This window comes from Felis catus, chromosome D4 (genome assembly GCF_018350175.1).
Source record: "Felis catus isolate Fca126 chromosome D4, F.catus_Fca126_mat1.0, whole genome shotgun sequence".
Lineage (NCBI taxonomy): Eukaryota > Metazoa > Chordata > Mammalia > Carnivora > Felidae > Felis > Felis catus.
The window spans coordinates 56,329,760-56,350,089 of record NC_058380.1 but is presented as its reverse complement, the minus strand read 5'-3'; the positions used below and the strand labels follow the sequence as shown (position 1 = coordinate 56,350,089).

The following is a 20,330-nucleotide window of genomic DNA, read 5'->3' as shown; positions in this document are numbered from 1 at the left end:
GCTGTTCCAATGTGAAGCCTGAGGGCAGCCAGAGAGGCTTTCCTCAGGGAGAAGGGATCAGATAGGCCTGGGAGGATGGATGGGTCTGAGGGAAGTATCCTGATCTGAGGCCCTAAGGGGTTCCCAGTGACCTCTGTTAGTGTGATGGGAACACATCTGTTTTTGTGGCACCCAGGGTAATGGGGAGAAATCCTGGAAGGGAGACGGCAGGCAGGGCAGTTAGTTAGTATTTGCCTTTCCTTACCTCTGGCTCTCCTCTGTGATCAGGCGTCTCCCTCATACACTCTGGCCCAGGCTGTGGTCTTGTACTGGACCCAAGGAGCAGGACGGCTCTTATCCTCAAGGACTCATAGTCTCAAGGGTTCGAGGGATCAGAATCAGTCAGTGGAGGCAAGCTTGTTCCAGGGTAAGAGTTCAGGCCATGATTAGTGTCAGGGCTCCAAAGTCAGATGTAGCTTAGGGGTCAGCTCAAGGTTATAGATCAGAAGGTAGTCTAGGCTGGGAACTAGGCAGTGGATAAGGGCTGGTATGGGGGTCAGGCTGTGGTCTGGGCTACCTACCTTTTCAGTACGTATTGATCAAGCTACTGTAGCTCAGGGGAGCAGCCAGGGGTTTGGGGCAGATTTAAGGTTCTCTCTCCTTTGACATTCCAGAGCCCTTAGGGTTGTAGGTGCTCTTTGTGGCCCATGAGGTCTGTGGGCTCAGACTGGGGCTGGGCCACAGGCCAACCCAGGCTGGCACCCAGGGGTCAACCCACCCACCAGGTTCCAGCCCCATCTCCCTATGCCCCACTTCCAGCTAGCCTTTAAAGTGCGTAATTCGATTCCAGGGTGCCTGTCCGGGTTGCAGGCCTGGCCCCCACAAAGGCTGCTCACATATTCCCTGACAGAGTCCGGAGTCCCTCCTGCCTGGCCAGCTGCCCGCGCCTAATGCATTGCTAATAACCAGGGTCTAGTTTCACAAGCCCCCCTCCCCTGCTAACGAGCTACAGGCAGCAGCCCTGCGCATCGCAGCGCACACGCCTCGTAGTGGACCTGGCATACTGCCCACCACACACATGGGAGCATGTATACATACACGTGGTTCCTAGCAGGAACCATGCTCCATACATGCATGTGACTAACATGCCAAGGCCATGCACCACAGAACTGACCCCCATACTGATGTGGACAGAGCAAAATATGCAGACTCTGTGGTAAAAAATACGTATGACCTGGCATGTGCTTTCCCTGTTCCATATCTCATTGGCATTGTGGTTGGTTAGATTTATGGCTCTTTTGAGCTTGACTTTTGCTCTGAATACAATCTACTCTCCCTTATCCTTAATATTGGAAAGGAGCAGGTGTATGATTGGGAGGGGGTAGAGAGGGGTGAGGAGAAAAAACATTGTTTGGATTTTCAGGAGGAAATGAAATATACAGGCCAGGAATTATACAAGAATGGGTACCATGAGGTCTCACAGGGGCTATCTGAGCATGGACAAGGAGGAGGCAAGTACAGGGACCCAGCATGGGTTCCCTGAATCTTCTGTTCTTGCCCTAACTCAGCAGGGAGGCTGAAGGGCATGCCTGACATATGCTACGGCCGACTGGACGGAGGACTCTGAGGCTAGGCAGATGCCAGTTACTAGAGAATTCCTGCCAGTGGAAGAGCCATTCTCTTAAGGGGATGGATTAAGGGATCAGTGATAACCCAGCAAGAAGGGCCCAGTCTTAGGATATGTGGCTGCCAAGAAAGGATTGGGTTCCTGGGCCACATTCCTAGAGGTATGGTGCCCACCATAAGCCCACCAATAAGTGGTAATCTGATCTGCTTTTCATAGCTCTCTCCCTTTGGGGAAAGACAGTTGTGAAGATCTGGGGAGATAGAATCAAAGGAGAGGCCTGAGGGTCAAATCCTGACAAGAGGGAAAAGGAGCTGAAGGAGCTGGGACTACTCAGCAAGAGGGGGTCTTTGCAGGGCAAAAGGGTGTAGGGGACCAGAGGAGCAACTGGGCCCCAACTCCAGGGGAGGAGAGTCTATGGGGCCCACCAATCTTCTAGGTCTGGGAGTAGGACTTACTGAGCTCAGGTCTGGGCCCCAAATGACTTTCACCCTGACCCTGACCTTTACCAGTGCCTGCCACCTCAGGGCCATGGGGATGGGGGCGGGAGGGGGGATTATTGGAGGGGCTTCTTGCTGTACTTAGACACACCTTCACACATATGAATGCACATACACGTGTGCACATGTACTCACAGCCTTTCAGGTAGGTAGCCCAGACCCCAGTTTTCTGGGAAGGAAGATTGGAACAGGGACCAAAAAAGCCCTGAAGCCAGACGTGGCCCAGAGCAGCATCCCTCCCCCCCCCCGCCCGCCCCTGCCGGCTGCCCCTGTTTACGAGGAGGCTTAATGAGGCAGCGGGTGCCGCTGAGATGAACCAGAGCTCAGCCTGGGACTGGGAGGGGCGCTGGACAGGCAGGCCAGCCTGAAGGGTGGGGGAGACCAGCAGAATAGGGCTGGCCTCCGCAGGGGTGGGGTGGCGATGCCTCCAGGAGGAAATGGAGCAGCTGCCCTGCTGTCCTGCCTCTTGGGAGCTGCCCACCCCACCCCAGTCCACCTCAGGCAGGGTGACGACCATACTGAGGTCTTCCTGAATGGGAGGAAGTGGATGCACTGGGCAACTGGGAAGCCAGGCTCTGAGCTGGAACCCATGATGATGACAGAGCTGATTGAAGTGTGTTTGGTCCTCATTATACCCCTGTGAGATAGATCGTAAATGCCATTTTACAGATCAGCACAGCAAGGCATATGGAGGTTAAGTAACTTGGTCACTTGCTTGTAAGGAGTAGAACTAAAACTTGGACTCAGGAAGCCTGGTTCCATGAATGTGTTCATAACCTTCCTTCTAAGCTGCTTGTTTTGTTTTGTTTTGTTTTGTTTTGTTTTGTTTTGTTTTGTTTTGTTTTAATGCCGCTTCCTGATGGGAGAGGGCAGCATATCACCATCCCCATTCTTACCCTGTTTACTCTTATCACCTCCAGGCAGGGGCTGAGATCAGGGCTCAGATTGAGGGCTGTGAGGAAGCTGGGATGACAACAGAGTGAGACAATGAGCAAAGTCCTCCTTCTGTTCCCCTGGGGGTGCTTCCAGTCTCCTTAAAGATTTTCTTACTCTCCTTTAGGATCATCTTCCCTCTTTTGGGGTTTCCTCCCTGACATGTCTTTACCTTCCTTGAGGAGTATTCTTAATATCTCCTCTCTCTCCCAAGGAAGTCCTCATTTCCTCCGGGGGGGTCTTCACTCTTCTCTGCTCAGAAGTGTTCTCAGTTCCTCTGGGGGTGCCTCACTCTCCTGACTCCCAGGGCCCCCTACCCCCATCCCATGGTCTGGCTGCAGGTAGAGCTGTCAGATGGCACAGCGCACACCATCACAGATGCCTATGCTGGGAAGGAGTACATCATCCAGGTGGCGGCCAAGGACAATGAGATTGGGACATGGAGTGACTGGAGTGTGGCCGCCCATGCCACGCCCTGGACTGAGGAGCCACGACACCTCACCACTGAGGCCCAGGCTCCGGGTGAGCCCATCCCCCATCCCCTGTTCTCTCAGTGACCTGCACTGTTGCCTGGTTCTATCTTGTGCCTTTCAACTCCTCCCAGGACTTAGAGCCTTAGAGCCCAGGCACTCTGTGGCTGCTTCACTGCTGTCTGTCTGTTCTGCCCATGCTGTTCCTGGTCCTTGCTCTGGACATTTTTGGTAGGGGCCATTGGGTGGAGGGGTCATCTGTGAGCCTTGGGGAAGCACGATCTGCCTGATGGGCGAGGCAGGATGTGTTTGAGAGAGGAAGCAGGGGCTGTCTGATGGGAGAGTCAGCACTGTCTAACACAGGGAGCAGGAACAATACACCTCATGAAACCCCCCAGAGCTGGGTTGGACTGTAGCCCTGGCCCTGCCCTGAGTTACCCCCATGTTCCCCAGAGACCACGACCAGCACCACCAGCTCACTGGCACCCCCACCCACCACGAAGATTTGTGACCCTGGGGAGCTGGGCAGCGGCGGAGGAACCTTGACACCCTTCTCAATCGGCGTCCCTGTGACCCTGGCCCTGGCCGCTGCTGCCGCCACTGCCAACAGTCTCCTGATCTGGTAAGTCAAGTAAGGTTGGGTGGCAGAGGGGAACCTGAGGGGATCCCTATCCCACCCTCATCCCTCACAGCCCCCTGCCCTGTCTCCCCAGAGCCCGGCATCCCGTGAGGACATGCCAGCGCACCTGCAGAGGAGCAGGAGGCCGGAGCTGAGCCCGCAGACCCCAATTTCTATTTTGCACACGGGCAGGAGGACCTTCTGCATTCTCTTCAGACATAATTTGTAGAGACCCCGGCAGGCCCGGGCCTGCCGCCCCCTAGCCCTGCCACACCACACTGGCCCTCCTCCCTCCCTCGGGAGAGGAGGACCTTGCAGCCAATCCACCCACCAAAGACCTACCCCTACCCCCACCCTGGCCCCTTGGGCTGGAACCTCCAACGCCAGCGACTCCCAGGAGCCCTTGGGGGGGTTCTGAGGGGATCCCCTCACATCCATAATTTCTCCTCCTGCCCCAGCCTCCTGTCTGTCCCAGGGTCTCTGTTGCCACCATCAGATTATAAGCTCCTGACACTGGGGGGGCCCAGCCACCCCTTCCCCCCAGTGCCCACACTTTTTCACTCCCCCACCTCTGCCCATTTTGTACGGCCCTCCCCTTTCCCTGTTCCTACCCCACAGTATTTAATGCCCTGTCAGTCCCTTCTAGTCTGACTCAATGGTAACTTGCTGTATTTGAATTTTTTATAGTTGTATATACAGGGGTGGGATGGTGGGGGGGTTCTCATTAAACGTCACCATTTCATGAGTCCTTGGAACAGACCCACTTTGGGAGGGTTTCCTTCTTCCAAGGATCTCTCCCATTCTAGGCCTGGAGGAGGGAAGAAATTCTAGTTGGGCATCCATATGGGGGGGAGAGGCAGTTTAGCTCTCAGGCAGACGTGTGGAGCTTTCTGCTTCTTTGGAGGATAGGGCTTCCTGGAGGCCACGGACAGAGTTGCAGGGATTGAGGGGTTCCAGTGAGGCAGGTCCCACATGGGGATGTCCAGTCAGTCCTAGAGGCTGCTGAATCCTGACGGGAGCAGCCTGTCAAGGGTCATCTCCAGAGCTGCCTTCCACGAATGCCTAGGCTTTACCCATAGAGGCTAGAGATGCAAGAAGGGAGGTGGCCAGACTTTATCCTTGGGGTAGGAAAGACTGTCATCCCTGCCATCCAGGAGATACAGTCCAGGGCTTCTAGCAGGTCAGGCCTGGGGCTCATCTGAGCTACAAGGCACAGAGCGCAGAGCGTTCTGGGCCTGGGCAGGCCAGGAAGCTGCCTGAAGGAGGCCACTTGGAACGTGACTAGGGACTGGACCTGTGCTTCAGGACTAGAAATGTGGGGTACAAGATTCACCCCAGCGTTAGATTACAGTCAGGACTTCATGTGAGCGGGAGAGGAGCAGGCTTTGGGTTTACAGGGTGCCCAGTCTTTGGTTCAGCCCTGTACCCTGCCCACACCTCTAGTTTTCAAACTAGAATTCCAAGATCCTTCTGATTTCTTCCCAGAGGAGGGGCTCCTGGCTGCCCCAGGCCTGCTCAGGTATAGCCCCCTTGTAGAAACCACCCCACCACAGCTCCTCAGCTGAGGATGCCTAAGGCTGGGGCCAAGTTTGCAGGTACCTCTGGCCTGGAGATGGGAGGAAAGGATTAGACCAGAGCCCCAACCCAGGTTGGCCTTGCTCTGGGTTCCTGAGACGAGAGAGAGATGGAGTCAAAGCCATGGATACATTGACTTGTGTACACACTCCCCACAGCAGGTGCTGAGCACCATACCTACACTAAGCTGCTAATACCATGATGCCACACACACATATGCCAATTCAAGCCCTTTTTTCAGGCAGGGTCAGAAAATGGGTGTTCCTTGCTGGTCTCACCAGGCCTGCCCCTGCCCCTTCCCCTGCCACTAGGAGGAGGGTTCCATAGTGCCTCAAGCACTGATGAGTTAGGCCTCGATAGGACCTGGGGCTGGGTGAGGGGCTCAGAGTGAAGGTGGCTAGCTCTCTTCCAGACCAGGCACTATAGGAGGAGAGGGGTGTTCCAGGTGGGAGATCCTATCGAAAGCAAAGGCCTGATATCAGGGTAGAGGGGCCTGTGGCTTTTCAAGCACAGTAGTCTCAACCGTGGGAATGCATGACTCCTCATTCACAGGAAGAGGCTCCCAGGATGGACATACTGAGAAGTGGCTGTGGACCTGCCCGTGTACCCTGGACCCCCTATTTGCCTGTTTGTCTGGTTCCTGTGAGGTGTGGCTTGGGCCTGAACCTATACTCTGGGTTTAACGGGTGGAGGGAGGAGGGGGTCACAAACTCTCACCCAGGACATTGTATTCCTGGGATGGGTCTGAGCCTCCGCCTTCCCTGTCTTTGTGGTAGTGGGGCTAAAGTTCGGGGATCTCTGGCCTGTGCTGCCTTCCTGTCTTCAGAGCCTTGGTCAGCCCTGACCCACCCACCGCCCACACAGGGCTTGGGCACCATCAATCTGGCCTCTATTAGCAACATGGGAAAGCAATTATATGGGGTCTGGGGAGGAGAAAGAGAGTAGGGGGCCTGCTGGTGTCTCAGAGTCCAATGGAGAGGAGAACTGGATCATCTCCCTGCCCCCAAACTCAAGAGAGAGACCCAGCTCCGTCCTAAGCCCCGAGGTGTCTGGAGGATCGGTGTCATTGCCTCTGACAGGCGTGGGCCTGGGGTTAGTCATTCCTCTTTGGAAGTTCTGGCCCTCAACCTCATAGAGGCTGCTTGCTTTGGAGGGGCTTGGGAGTGCTGTTTGCTGCTGCCTCTGAGTACTGTCTCTCCACATCATTATTTCCCATGGTGGTTCTGGGGAGCTCACGTAAGTATAGATATCAGTTCTTAATGCTAAATCAGAGCCCAGAGAATTAAAACACTGTTGAGGGGGGCTGCCAGGGGAGGCTTGGTTCCCAGGCCCAATGTGTACAGCAGCCTACCCTTTCACCTCACTTGTTTCCTTTGCTCCACCAAGGGGCACTGGGGATGGGGACCTTACTCTGTGCCATATTCCTATAAGGCTAACTTATTTTTGCCCCCACCCTCCTCTCACTCAACCCATTTCCATCTGTCTCTGTCCCATTCCTATCTCTTAACAAGTCTTTGTCCTGGTTACTATCCTTGTGTTTCTCTCTGAGTGTTTCTATCCTGTCTCCTCCTCTGTGTATGTCTCTGACTCCTGTCTCTGTCTCCATCCCTGTCTTTGCCTCTCTGTCTCTCCTCCCTATCTCTCAATCTTCCCTTTCCTACCTTCCTCCCTGGTCTGTCTCTGTGTGTCAATCCTCATCTTGGTATCTGTGCCTCTCTCTGTCTCTGCATGTATCTCCACCCCATCTTGTGTTTCTTTTCCTCTTTCCTGACTCTCCTTGCCTTTCCTCACGTTGCCTCCCTCTGAGTGTTCCTGCCCTGGTCCAGACCCCAGCCTGAGGCCACTGTGCCTCTTTGGCCTGAGCTGGAGGCTGTCCTGGTTTCTGCTGCCCCCTCTCGGCCACCTGCCCGCCCTTCATTCCTGCTCCCGGCCAGGCGGCTATCAGCCCCCTAAGCCCACATCTGCCTCCCAGCAGCCAGCCAGGAGAGAGGAAGGTGGTCAGGAGACACTAGGCTGTCCCTTTGGGGCAGCCTCTGGCCCTGTGAGCTCCCCAGAGCCAATGGGTGAGCTCATTAACTCCCTAGACTGGGACTTTGGGAAAGTTCATCTTACATGAAAAGAATGAAGTGCTTGGTGGCAGATAAGATTGGGGTGTATTCATCACACCCTTCCCTCTCAGAGGAGGTCAGAGAGGAAGGAGGTCTGAGGAGGGGAGTCTGATTGAGCCAGCCTGAGGAGAAGCTGGAGGAGAACTCATCTGACAGGGGTACTCCAATGGGGAAGGCTAACCTGAAGGTGAGTGGGCCAGTGTGACAGGATGAGTCTGAGGGGAGGTTGGTCTGGGACATGCTATACAGCTCTTGGTTGGAAGGTCCAGTCTGAGGGGGTAGAGTGATTGAGTGTCTGAAGGGTCCAGTCTAAAGAGACACCACTCTGAAAGCATACAGGTCTGAGAACAGGATCACCAACTAGTCCTAGTTGGCCTGGGACTTTCTCAGTTTAGCACTGAATATCTCAAGTCCTGGGAAACCTCTCAGTCCCAGTCCTATTTGAGAAGGCCTTGCCTAACAGTGCCAGTCTGATGGGAGAGTCAGTCTGTGAGCTAGTGGATCTGAGGGATTCTGGTTTGACAGTGCCACTCTGAGGGGAGAAGCTGTTTAAAAGGCTGGAAGCTTCTTTGGGCTGGAACCATGCCTGCAAGGGAGTGGATGATTAGGGTCCTTGCCGAAGGGCAGTGGCTAGGGGAATGGCCACGAGGGGGCAGAGCAAGCTCTCAGGAGAATCAGAGGTAAAGGCCCCAGAGCTGGGAGCCAGACAGTGCAGAGCTGTGTGCAAAGTGTACCCTCAACATCATGTGTCACTGTGCCATCACCTGCAAGTTTCAGGTGATGATGTACAACCACACAGTTGTTTTTGTGTGACTAGGTGAACAGGGGCACATCTGTGGTATGTTAGCATGTAGCCTGTGATGGAGAGTGTGCCTAGTATGGCCATGGCTGAGGCCTTACCTGGGGCTGTAGGGAAGAGAACAAGAGCACCCTGGCAGAGAAGTTACCTTGGGAGGGGCTGAGATGAGGAGACAGTAACTATGCTTCCCTACCTGTACCTACCCTCATTCTCTAGAGTATTCCCTGAGAGTCCAAGAGGTAGTAAGTACTTTGGTGATGTATAAGGACAGCCGCCAGGCCAGACTACATGACTAGGCCCTGCTGCCCTCCTCTCCAGCTTCTCTCCACCTGTTCCCTTCAGCTGGTACTCCTCCAGCTGGATACCATCCTCCTACCCCATTCCCCAGTCATTGTTCCAATCTCTCCTACTTCCATGCTTTGGTTCACACTGTGCCCTGCCTGGATGCTCTCTTGTGAAGCATTTGAGGTCCCTCTGATGCTGCCTCCTATTCATTCCTGTACCATGGACTGAACACCCCCCCCCCCCCCATGTACTAAGGCCTAGTTCTGTGGGTCCCTGCTTCACTTCAGGGACTTGAAAGTGCTAGGGGCTGCTAGGGTCTTGCTCAGAGGATGGCTCTGAGCAAAGAGGTATGGACAAGGCAAGGCCGGGGATCTCGGTTAGGAAGGCAAAGTGAAGCCATCACAGAATCACAACTCCATCCTACCCCCCTGCTAACAAAATTAACAAAAGCCCAAACAAGCCAAAGCAAAAATGCTGCTGCAAACTCAAGTCAAACCAAACAAGCAAATTCTTTTTATAAACCTTAAAATGTGATAGCCAAGGAAAGTAACAGAAGATTCTGGTGTAACAAGTGAGTGGTATGTCACCTAACCCCATTGCCCAAAAGGAGCATTGAGAAAAGATGAGTCAACAAGTACCAAGGATTGTCACTAACTAACGTCCTGTAATTTGAAGAAAATGGATTGTTGAGTGAGTAGGTAGCCTTAGGAACAGTCTGGGGAAAGGCCTTTGTAAGTAGAAGCTTCTGTGTTCCTCCATGAGATCTCAGGAGAGGCAAGAAGAGCTGCCATAGCTTGGCAACCTCCAGAGTATGGGGCTGAGGTTGGGGGGACAAACCAAAGCCTACAAGGATGGGATATGCATCACCTCCCAGCTGGAAGAGGATATCTAAGGGGGGCCTCAGTGGAGAGACAGCACTTAGGCCACATCAAAGTCAGCAGGTTGCCAAACCATCCTCATAGCACAGAAATGGGGTGGGTGAGTTTGAAAGCAATAGCTGGCTTTCAAACCATAGCTCCCAGAAGATAAACAGGTCCAGTTGGGAAGGGGCTCAAAGACCTACACTCCAGGGAAGGAGAGGTCTGCTAAATGTGAGCCATAGTACGTGGTTGAAAGTGGAAAGAGAATGGCCTGGACTTTAGGCATTCAGACCACAGCCACAATATAGGTAAGAAGGAAGTAAAGAGGGAAAATGGGAAGGGAGGGAGGGAAGAGAAAGGAACAAGGAAGACAAGATGCAAAAAATAGATGAAGGACCCAATATAGAAGAAAACAACCAAAAGAATAAAAGATTTCCTGGCAAGTTATTCTGTTAGAAGCCCTTAATAATAGTATGAAATCCAGAGAACATGAACTCAAAGACAAGATGATGACATAACAGAATGAGCTGGAAAGGGAGATTACAGGGGTGCCAGGGTGGCTCAGTCAATTAAGCGACCAACGCTTGATTTTGGCTCAGGTCATGATCTCATGATTCGCGAGATCAAGCCCTGCAGTGGGCTCTGTGCTAACAGTGTGGAGCCTGCTTGGGATTCTCTCCTTCACTCTCTGCCGCTCCCCTGCTTGTGTGCGTGTGCTCTCCTCTCTTTCAAAAAACAAAAACGAAAAGGGAGATTACAGAACTAAGGAAAAATAATAAAGGAACAAAACAGTATCATTACAGATATAATAGACTAGCAATAACAAAACACAGAATAGATATGGCTGAAAATCAAAGTAATCTGTAGGAAAGGCTTTGAGATCCTGAAAGTGAATACGATGAGAAAAGGTAAAGATATTAAAGCAATTAAGAGTGAAGTTAGTAGGACAGAGGCAAGCTACTATAAGCATAATTGTTGGCAGCCCTAAAGTAGAGGTTCCAAAAATGGAACAGAAAAAGACATTAAGATAGGAAATACAGAAAAGCTTTCCCTGAAATTAAGGAAGCACTGAATATCCAGACTGAAAATGAACACCATATACCAGAAGAATTGATACAGAATAATTGATACTGATTTATAAATACTGATTTAGTTACTAAACTTTGAAGATTAAGTAAGAATACTTTGGGATCCCAGGCAGAAAGAGCAAGTCGTGTATGGAGGAAAATTCAGTCTGATCTTAGGCTTTCTGCAACCTAACATTCAACAAACCAAAATAATGAAGCAATACCTAGGAATTTCTAAGGGTAAAAAAGTGTTACCCCCAAACATAACCAACAAACTGGTTGATCTCACTCATGAATTTGGGGATACAGAACTCATGAGCGCTTCTGAAAACTACACAGTGACAAATTCAGTCAGCCAGAGACTAGTCAAAATAAGCTGAGGAAGGGAGATCTATGGTGAAAGGACAGGTGGTGAACATTCATTCCACTTAAGTGAAGATTAAACTGGGAATTTTAGTTGTAGAACACACTGTAAATATAAATCCTTATAAAGTGAGAACAACATTGGCAACATAATCTGGAACGGAGAGAAGCAGTGGGAAGGAAAGCAGACGTACTAATCACATTTTCTTTCATAGAGCAACTATAGCTCATAAAACTGACAATGATAAAAATCCTACTCCAACCTCTTAATCAAAATTGTTCTTAACTTGAGAGGGGTCTTTTAGGAATGACTAATTTTTGAGATGAAGAAATGCTTAGCTGAAAGTTCAGCTATTCCTTCATTTTCACTTTGTTTTATTTACTTTTTTAAGCAGGCTTCATACCCAGCACAGAGCAGGATTTGAACTCATGACTGTGAGATCAAGACTCAGACACTTAACTGACTCAGCCACCCAGGCACTCCACCTTTGTTTTCACGTTAGTTTCTTTTCCCTTGATTAATTTCAAGTATGTTTTGTATGTTAAGTCAGAAAAACTGCTTCTGCAGTACATCCCATTCATCTATAAGTTTTCTACCTGTCTCTCTTCTTATATACTGTTCTCTTCACTTCCTGCCTCCACCCCAGTACTTTATTCTTACCAGATGTTGACCTATCTCTGGGTGGTGAGACTTAGTGACAGGTTGCATTTTTCTTTGTATTCTTTTGTGTGGCCTATAATTTTTAAATAACAAGCATGTATATTTTTTCAGTCTTTTTTTTTTTTTTACAGACTATCTAATCTACCTATCATCTCTTTTGTTTTAAGGTAAATCACTTAACCTCTATGAGCCTCAGATTCCTCATCTTCAGTCTGAGGACAACAAGATTTACATTAGAGGTTTTGAAGATTGTGAGATAATATGCGGTAGGCTTAAAAATTGGCCTCCAAACATTTCCACATCTTCATTTCCAGAACCTGTGAATGTTAACTTACATGGCAAAGGGATTTTGCAGCTATAATTAAGGATCTTGAGATGGGAAGATTATCCTGGATTATCAGGTAGTCCTGATGTAATCGCAACCATCCTAGTAGAAAAGAGGTGAAAGGGGTCACAGTCAAAGGAGAGGTGATGGGGTGATGGAATCAGGAGACTGAAAGATGGAGGAGGGGTCTACAAGCCAACAAATACAGACAGCCACTAGAAGCCGAAAAGGCAAGGAAATTGATCCTCCTCTCAGAGCCTCCAGAAGGAACCAACCCTGCGTACATCTTGACTTTAGCCCAGTGAAACTGATTTCAGACTTCTGACCTTCAGATTGTAACAGAATAAATCTGTGTTGTTTGAAGGCACTAAATTTATGGTATTTGGTTAAAAAAGCAACAGAAATCTAATACACCTTCCTATGTGCTGTTCCCTTGGCATCCTCATCCATCTCTTTCATCCCTCCAATTCCCACTTGTTCAATATTTGATTCAAGTTTCCCTGACATTGCCTATCTTCTGCTGCTGCCCAGAGATGGGGTATATTTATCTCCTATCACAGCAGTCACCACTCTGGGTTACTGTTGCTCATGGATAGGTCTCTCCCTCACAGGCTGGGCATGGGTGCCAATAGAGCAGGGCCAGTTCTCTCTGCCCACCTAGCCCAGTGGAGGACCCAGCTTGGTAACTATTAAGTTAACAGATGAGTGAATGAGGGCTAGGTGAGTAGTTGGTACGATATAACAAACCATTATTCTATTTCCTTGGTGTTAGTATCTCTCCCTCGCTATTACTACCTGGCTTTCTCTCCCATCAGCCTGTCCTCTACATACAGATACTCTTTCATCTCTAGAAAACCAATCTGTGACTTCCTTCTTTGGTCCTTGGTCTAAAATACACCCACACCTGTTGTAAGTCTGTCAGTAGGTTTACTTTCACATGCGCATGTGTGTGTATATGTGTAGGTTATGAAGACCTGTGAACCTCTTTATGTGTATTACCTGGATATGTGGTATGTGTGTAGTGAGCGCAAGACCTGTGTATCTCTGTATGGATGTGTTTTCATGCGTATGCCTGTGGTCTGGGTAGACTTGTTTCTCTATACATAGGTCTTCACTTGTATGTATGTGTACCTCTGTTTGTGGGTTGTGTATGAATGTGTTAGTGTGTGTCTGTATGTGCAGGGAAGGATACCTTTGACTTCTGCCCCCAGGGGATTTGACGGCCTGAGGCAGGAGTTGGTGTGCCTGGATAACTTACTGAGATGTTAATGGAGTTTTGTTCCAGTGCAGTCTTCCTTTCTTGTCTCAGGCAGAAGGCTGGGCCTTTTTTCTCCCTGTCTTTTGGGGTGAGCATTGCAGGCCCAGGCCCCTCAGCCTAAGATATCTTCCTGACTCTAGCCTTGTGGAAGCCTAAGCTTCTTCAGGGGATTATGCTAAGGAGAGAGGAGAGGGTCAAAGCAATCTAGAGTACCCCTAAATGAAGAGGGGATCTGTGTTTGCAGGAGTAGGTGGGACCCACAAACACTGCCTACTGATGCCCTAGGAATGGAGACATGGTGAGCTTGAGAAGGCAGGACCCTGGAGATTGAGCTCCCAAATGGGCATCTCAGCAAAGAACATGTGAATCTCAGCATAAAAACCCAGGATTTTTGCACAGGTGGGGAGGAAGGGGTGAGGAGGTTCTCCCAAAATGACTTTCCTACTAGCTCCAGGAGCAAAGACCTGGGAAAGAAATTATAATTAGTTTTGTTTTGTTTTTACCATTTTAGCCATTTTTTAAGTGTACAGTTTTGTGGTATTAATTATATTCACATTGTTGTGTAACCATAGATTTCATTTTTATAAAATAGAGAAACATTACTAATTCTACACACCTGAGCACACCAACCACTGGGCTCAGTGTCACAGGAAAAACACATACCAGTTATGGGGGGCACTATGGAGAGGCAGGGGACACCTCCTACCCCTGGGGGGAAGCCCAAGGAAGGATGGGAGGGAAAGGCAGGAATAGTGAGGACCCTCCTGTGGTCAGTAGTGGGCCGGGTGCAAGCTGGGGCGGCAGAAGAGGTGGAGCCAGGCAGTCTTGGCTTTGAGAGCCAGGCTGAGGTTCAGGAACTTCTACTGAGAGTCAGAGGGCCCTGGGAGCTGGGGAGACTTTGTCAGATTTGTGCTTGGGAAAGACTGCTCTGGCGGCTGTGCAGAGGAGGGCAAGGAGGGAAGAGAATGCAGAAGAAGAGGTAGCTAAGAGGTGTTTTGAATGAATAATGTGGAAGGCCTGAAGGCAGGTAGGAGAAGAACCAGGGCCTGGTCAGTGAGAACAGTGCTTTTTAGAGCACATAATCATCATAGCTTGATGAATGTGGAGGGGAAAGGAGGGAGAGGGAAGAGCCTTGTACAACCCTGTTGAGTGGGAGATGGTAGGAAATAGCAAAGGGGGAGGATAGGCTTTGGAGAAGTTGATAATAATCCTGGCTCATACATTCAATCACTTGCATATTATGGTCATACAGCAAGTAAGGAGCAGATGGGCTCAGATTATATATGTCAAGTGTAAGGCACTAGTGGGACTTCTTGGTAGAAGGCCTTAGATCAGTAGTTAAGAGAATGGACTTGGGTCAGATAAACCTGGGCTCCTGTTAACCTTGGACAAGGTGGTTAATCTCTCTACAGCTCAGTTTCCTTAAGTGGAAAATGGGAAAAGCTTGTACTTCATAGGGTCCTTGTAAGGATTTAATGAGATGATGTATATAAAGAAATTAGCATGACAGTGCCTGCCATGTTGTAAATGCTCCATAAATCTTAGCTTTTAATAACAAGAGCAGCAGCAGCAACAACAAACATCAGTCTGGGACTTGGGAGTGAGGTCTAGGTTAGAGTTAAGGCATCATCAACACAAAATAGACACAGAAGCCATAATGCAAAGGAGGACTTCAGTTAAGGAGAGAAGAGAGGAGAGAGTGGGGGAAGAGAGCACAGCCCAACAGAGAGGAGGGGGCCAGGGAGGTGAGGGAGACAGACAGAATGCTGAAGTTGAGGACAATGCAGCAAATCAGAGTTTTGGGTTTTTAAAAAAAATTTTTTTTAATGTTTACTTATTTTTTTTAAAAAATTTTTTAACGTTTATTTTTGAGACAGAGAGAGACAGAGCACGAACGGGGGAGGGTCAGAGAGCGGGAGACACAGAATCTGAAACAGGCTCCAGGCTCTGAGCTGTCAGCACAAAGCCTGACGCGGGGCTCGAACTCACAGACCGCGAGATCATGACCTGAGCCAAAGTCGGCCGCTTAACCGACTGAGCCACCCAGGCGCCCCTAATGTTTACTTATTTTTGACAGAGAGAGAGAGAGAGAGAGAGAGAGAGAGTGCGCGCGCGCGCGCCTGAGTGGGGGAGGGGCAGAGAGAGAGGGAGACACCAAATCCGAAGCAGGCTCCAGGCTCTGAGCTGTCAGCACAGAGCCCAGTGTGGGGCACAGGGCTCAAACTCACAGACCATGAGATCATGACCTGAGCCAAAGTCAGATGCTCAACCAACTGAGCCACCCAGGTGCTCCGCAAATCAGAGTTTTAATCCAGACTATATCACTGCTCTCTGGGGCTTCAGGAAAACCTGTGGATTACCTGAGTCCCAGTTCCTTCATCTGTTCCATGGACCTATCTTGCATGCAGGTGAGGGATATCCATGATGAATGTAAAGCTCTGACAGAGTCTAGGTGCTTAATTAACAATAGTTGTTTTAGGAAGAGGAATAACTGTTCCCAAAGAGGGTGGCTTCATGGAAGGCAGTGAAAGATGGAGTTTCAAAAAGGGATCAACAGCCTCAATGCTGCCAAGAAGTCAACAAAGATAAGGACTACAAAATATTCATTAGATGTGACAAGGAGGTGAAAGTGACCTTGGTGAGCCACCTCCAGGGATGGTGAGAGCAGAAGGTGGGGGCAGCGGCTGAGGAGTGATGGGAGGTTGGGAAGAGGATCTGACAAAGCAGGTGACAGCTGGGCAGGGATGCTGAGGAGCGAGTAGGCGGGTAGGGGGCAGCAACAGGCATGGTTTCAAGATAAGGAAATCAGAGCAAAGTCACAGCAAGTCTGCCTGTCCCAGAGTATGACTGCCTTATGCTCACCCTGCTCCCACCAGCTGATGACTGGCTCCACCCTTGGGATCCTTTACTCTCCACACAAGGCCTCTCTGTCTGGGCACAGACCACAGTGAAATCCCAGGGCCTGGGGTGTGTCCTGGGACCCAACCTGGGTCACCCAGTGCTGAGGTCAGTCACCTCCTCTCTCTGCCCTACTTGCCAGTGCAGCCTAGGAAAAGTTGGAGTGGTTCATACCTTCTGCCAGATCTTGACTTCTTGTCCCTGTCTTTTTGCTTGCCTGGATCTGCACAGCCCAGGGGAGATGGACAGTAATAATAAAAATAGCTACCAATTATATTCTTTCTCCAGGTCCTTTCCCACCAGTATTTAAACATGCCTATGTAAGAAACATAAAAGAAATTTTTACAAATTAAATATAAACCCTCTCTGATTCCACATCCTTGTGTATCTATTCTCCTTCCCCCAATTTTTTACAATAATCTTGAGTCATCTGTATTGTATTAGCTTCTTACTCATGAAACCATTCAGATCTGGTGGCCACCACATACCCCATCTCCACTGCCCACCTTCCATTGCCCACTGGAACAACTTCTTGCCAAGATAATCAACAGCATCCTTTCTTTTAAATCCAATGGTCCCTTTTCTATAACTACTGGACCTCTCTGACATTCTGGATTGCTGACCTCTCCCTCTTTCTTGAACCTCTGTCCTTTCTTGGCTTCTCTGAAACGGTGTTCCTTCCTGGTTTTTCTTCTATCTCTCTGACAGCTACTTCCTTATTTACTTTGCAGATTTATCCTTTCCCCTGCATCCATTAATGTTAGTATGGTGGACTCCTTTATGTATTGTTTGGATAGCCCTCCCTTCTGGTGAGAACTGCCTTTCACTCATATGGTTATCATGGGAGCCACCATATAATGACTTCACTACCCCCCCCCCCCCCCCCCCCCCCCGCCTCATGGATCACTGATACAGGGAAATGGCACCTGACCAAAGCCAGGCTCATGAGAGCAAGTCCCTAGGAATTTTGAAACTGGAACTGAGAAGGGTAAGCTGGAACTAGAACAGAAAGAAATAAGCCAATATCTTGTTGGGATTTAAGCTATAAAGCTGAGAATTGCCAGAAGCTGGATTTATTATTATATGGATTGAAGAAACATAGGAAGCTTGTCTGGAGAGAAAATAGGAGAGAGAGGAGGCAGGATGGGGACAACAAGCAGGACTTCCCAATTCCTCTGATTCTCCCAGTGTATCGCCATCTTGATTGCTAGAACCCCTCAGTTTCCTAATCATCAGCATTAGAGAACAGCCAAGAACGCAGCTTCTGCAATTCAGCAAGGCACATAACGATCTAGCTTCTAGCAGTCTGAGGTTCAGACTGAAACACACTTCTTATTCCAAGTGAAATACTTACACTGTTGTCCCCTAACTGCTTGCAGACCACCCATTTTTGATGTTTCTATCCTGCTAGGCAAATGTGATGGTTCTTCTCATCGCAAAGTAAGTTGATTGGAATGCAGGTGAGGCAAGGGCATCAATCCAGGGCAGGTTGAAGAAAGGCTTCTAGCCCTGTCACTCCAGTGTGTGATTTCCCATGAAGCCAGAGGCAGATTTAGAGGGACTGAAAGTGCCCCTGTTAGCACTATGAAAAACATAGTACTAAAAAAGAGAAATTGCTCCAAGAGCTTGCACAGGCCCTGCATTTTTCTGGCAAACCTGAGGACTCAGAGAGCATGGTTCTACAAATTTTTAGTGTTGATTATGGTAGTAGAAATATGTTGTATTCATAGATGTCCTTCACCTTTTAAATAGTTTTCCTAAATGGGAAAATTCACATTTTAAAATCCAGCCTCCTGGAGCGCTTGGGTGGCTCAGTCAGTTAAGTGTCCGACTCTTGATTTCAGCTCAGGTCATGATCTCACAGTTTGTGAGTTCGAGCCCTGCATTGGGCTCTGCACTGACAGTTCTGAGCCTGCTTAGGATTCTGTCTCCCTCTCTCTCTGCCCCTCCCCGGCACTCTCTCTCTCTCTCTCTCTCTCTCTCTCAAAATAAATTAAAATAAACAAAAAAAATAGGGGTGCCAGGGTGGCTCAGTCAGTTGAGCATCTGACTTGATTTCAGCTCAAGTCATGGGATCTCACAGTTCGTGGGTTTGAGCCCTGTGCAAGAACCTGCTTGGGATTCTCTCTCTTCCTCTCTCTCTCTGCCTCTCCCCTGTTCATGTGTGCACTCACTCTCTCTCTCCCCCAAAAATATTTTTTAAAAAAATAAACTAAATAAAAAATAAAATAAAATCCAGCCTGCTTAGTTTAGAAGTCATAACTAAAATTTCCATCATCCTATGCAGCTTGTGTATAGGCAAGCTACTTTCCCCATGTGAAACTGATTTGGAAGTGAGCAATATGAGTGAGGAAAATATCACTAAAGTTCAATATTTCTGGTTCTCCTCTCCTTCTGAGAACTAGGAGGATTGCACTTCTCTTGTCTCCTGATGTTAGGGATGGCCATGAGATTTGTTTTGATCAGTGCAATGTGAGTAGAAGCCAGTGTGCATTTTTCCTCACTCTCTTCTACCACAGCAAACACCAAAGTTTCCTATCAAGAAAGTGGTATTGGGTGCCTGGCTGGCTCAGTTGGTAGAGCATGCGACTCTTGACATGGGGGTTGTAGGTTTGAGCCCCACGTTAGATGGGGATTACTTAAAACAAATTACTTAAAAACAAAATCCTTTTTTAAAAAGTGGCATCATCATAAGATGGTGAAGCCTCCATCAGCCTAGCTCACTGAGTGATCACAGTGAGCGGACTCCTCCTCCCAGGTTCACCCATGCTGGACTGTAGCATGCAAGAAATACATCTGGGGGTTGTTTGTAACAATTGTTACCTAGCTAATTCTAGATACCTAGGAAGGAAGCAGGTTGGACATAAGACTTCAATTTCTGCTACTGCTGGTAGTACAAGTGTCTACTTTTTGGTGGTAGTGGTAACAGTGGTGGTTTCCCACTGGTTGCAGTATTGAGTTCTTACTGCAAAAGTGCTACAGAGCTTGTAAAATTGGCAGTCAAATTAAACTTTTGGTACTTAGTATTTGGAGTGGCAGTGACTGTGGTTTCATCAGGTTGTGTGTGGTATGGTTTGAGTGTTGTTCCTAGAAACTGAGCCTCAAATCCATTTCTCCAGCCCTCCTAACATTTCTGAGCTAAATAATATCTTTTAACAAATCCCTTTTATGTTTTAACTATCTAGGGTGGATTCTATTTGTGAAAAAGAACTCTGATAAAATTATTATGTTTAATAAGTCTCATGTTCCATCAATTACAAGAGGCAAGTTATTTTATGAACTACAGTTGACCCTCAAACAACACAGGTTTTAACTGCACAGGTCCACCTATATGTGGGTTTTTTTTTTTTTTTATAGTACCTTAAGTGTATTTTCTCTTTCTCATGATTTTCTTAATAATATTTTATTTCTCTAGCTTACTTTATCATAAGAATACAATATATAATGTATATACAAAATATGTGTTAATCAACTGTTTATGTTATCAGTAAGACTTCTGGTCATTAGTAACCAATTAGTAGTTAAGTTCTGAGGGAGTCAAAAGTTACACACAGAGGGCGCCTGGTTGGGTCAGTGGGAAATGTGTGTGATTCTTGATCTCAGAGTTGTGAGTTTGAGCCCCGCGTTGGGTGTATAGATTACTATTTAAAAAAAAAAAAAACAACTTAAAAAAATGTTTTTAAAAAGTTATACATGGATTTTTGACTATGCAGGGGATTGGTGCCCCTAACCCCTGTATTGTACAAGGGTCAACTGTACTAGGAAAAATAAAACTAAAAAACTGTTACATGCCACTTTTTGTAAGACTATATTCTGATTTCAGTTTAAACTGGGGGGGGGGGGTGGATGTGCTTTAGGATGAATAAGCTATTAGCAAAAGGAATTCTCCCCCAGATGAAACTGACAGCTGATGATGATTTTAAAAGAATTGTATCATTCTGGGAAGAAAATAAAACCACACCCAATCCTCATAAATGCAGAGATCTGTGATTATTCAATCCCGGGA

At 48.5% G+C, this 20,330-nt stretch overlaps 1 protein-coding gene across 5 annotated transcripts in view; it reads left to right on the top strand.

Annotated features, from left to right (window-relative positions):
- Positions 1-4,870, top strand: part of CNTFR (ciliary neurotrophic factor receptor) — a 38,114-nt gene extending 33,244 nt beyond the window's left edge. For 4 of the 5 annotated variants that reach the window (XM_023242404.2, XM_023242398.2, XM_023242399.2 and 1 more), the window contains 3 exons: positions 3,378-3,558; positions 3,960-4,128; positions 4,199-4,870. In XM_023242404.2, coding sequence (XP_023098172.1) covers positions 3,378-3,558; positions 3,960-4,128; positions 4,199-4,280 — 432 coding nt within the window. In that variant the 3' untranslated portion in view covers positions 4,281-4,870. The remainder of the gene's footprint in view (positions 1-3,377; positions 3,559-3,959; positions 4,129-4,198) is intronic. The other variant, XM_023242401.2, reaches the window with a different exon arrangement.
- Positions 4,871-20,330: the final 15,460 nt, after the last annotated feature.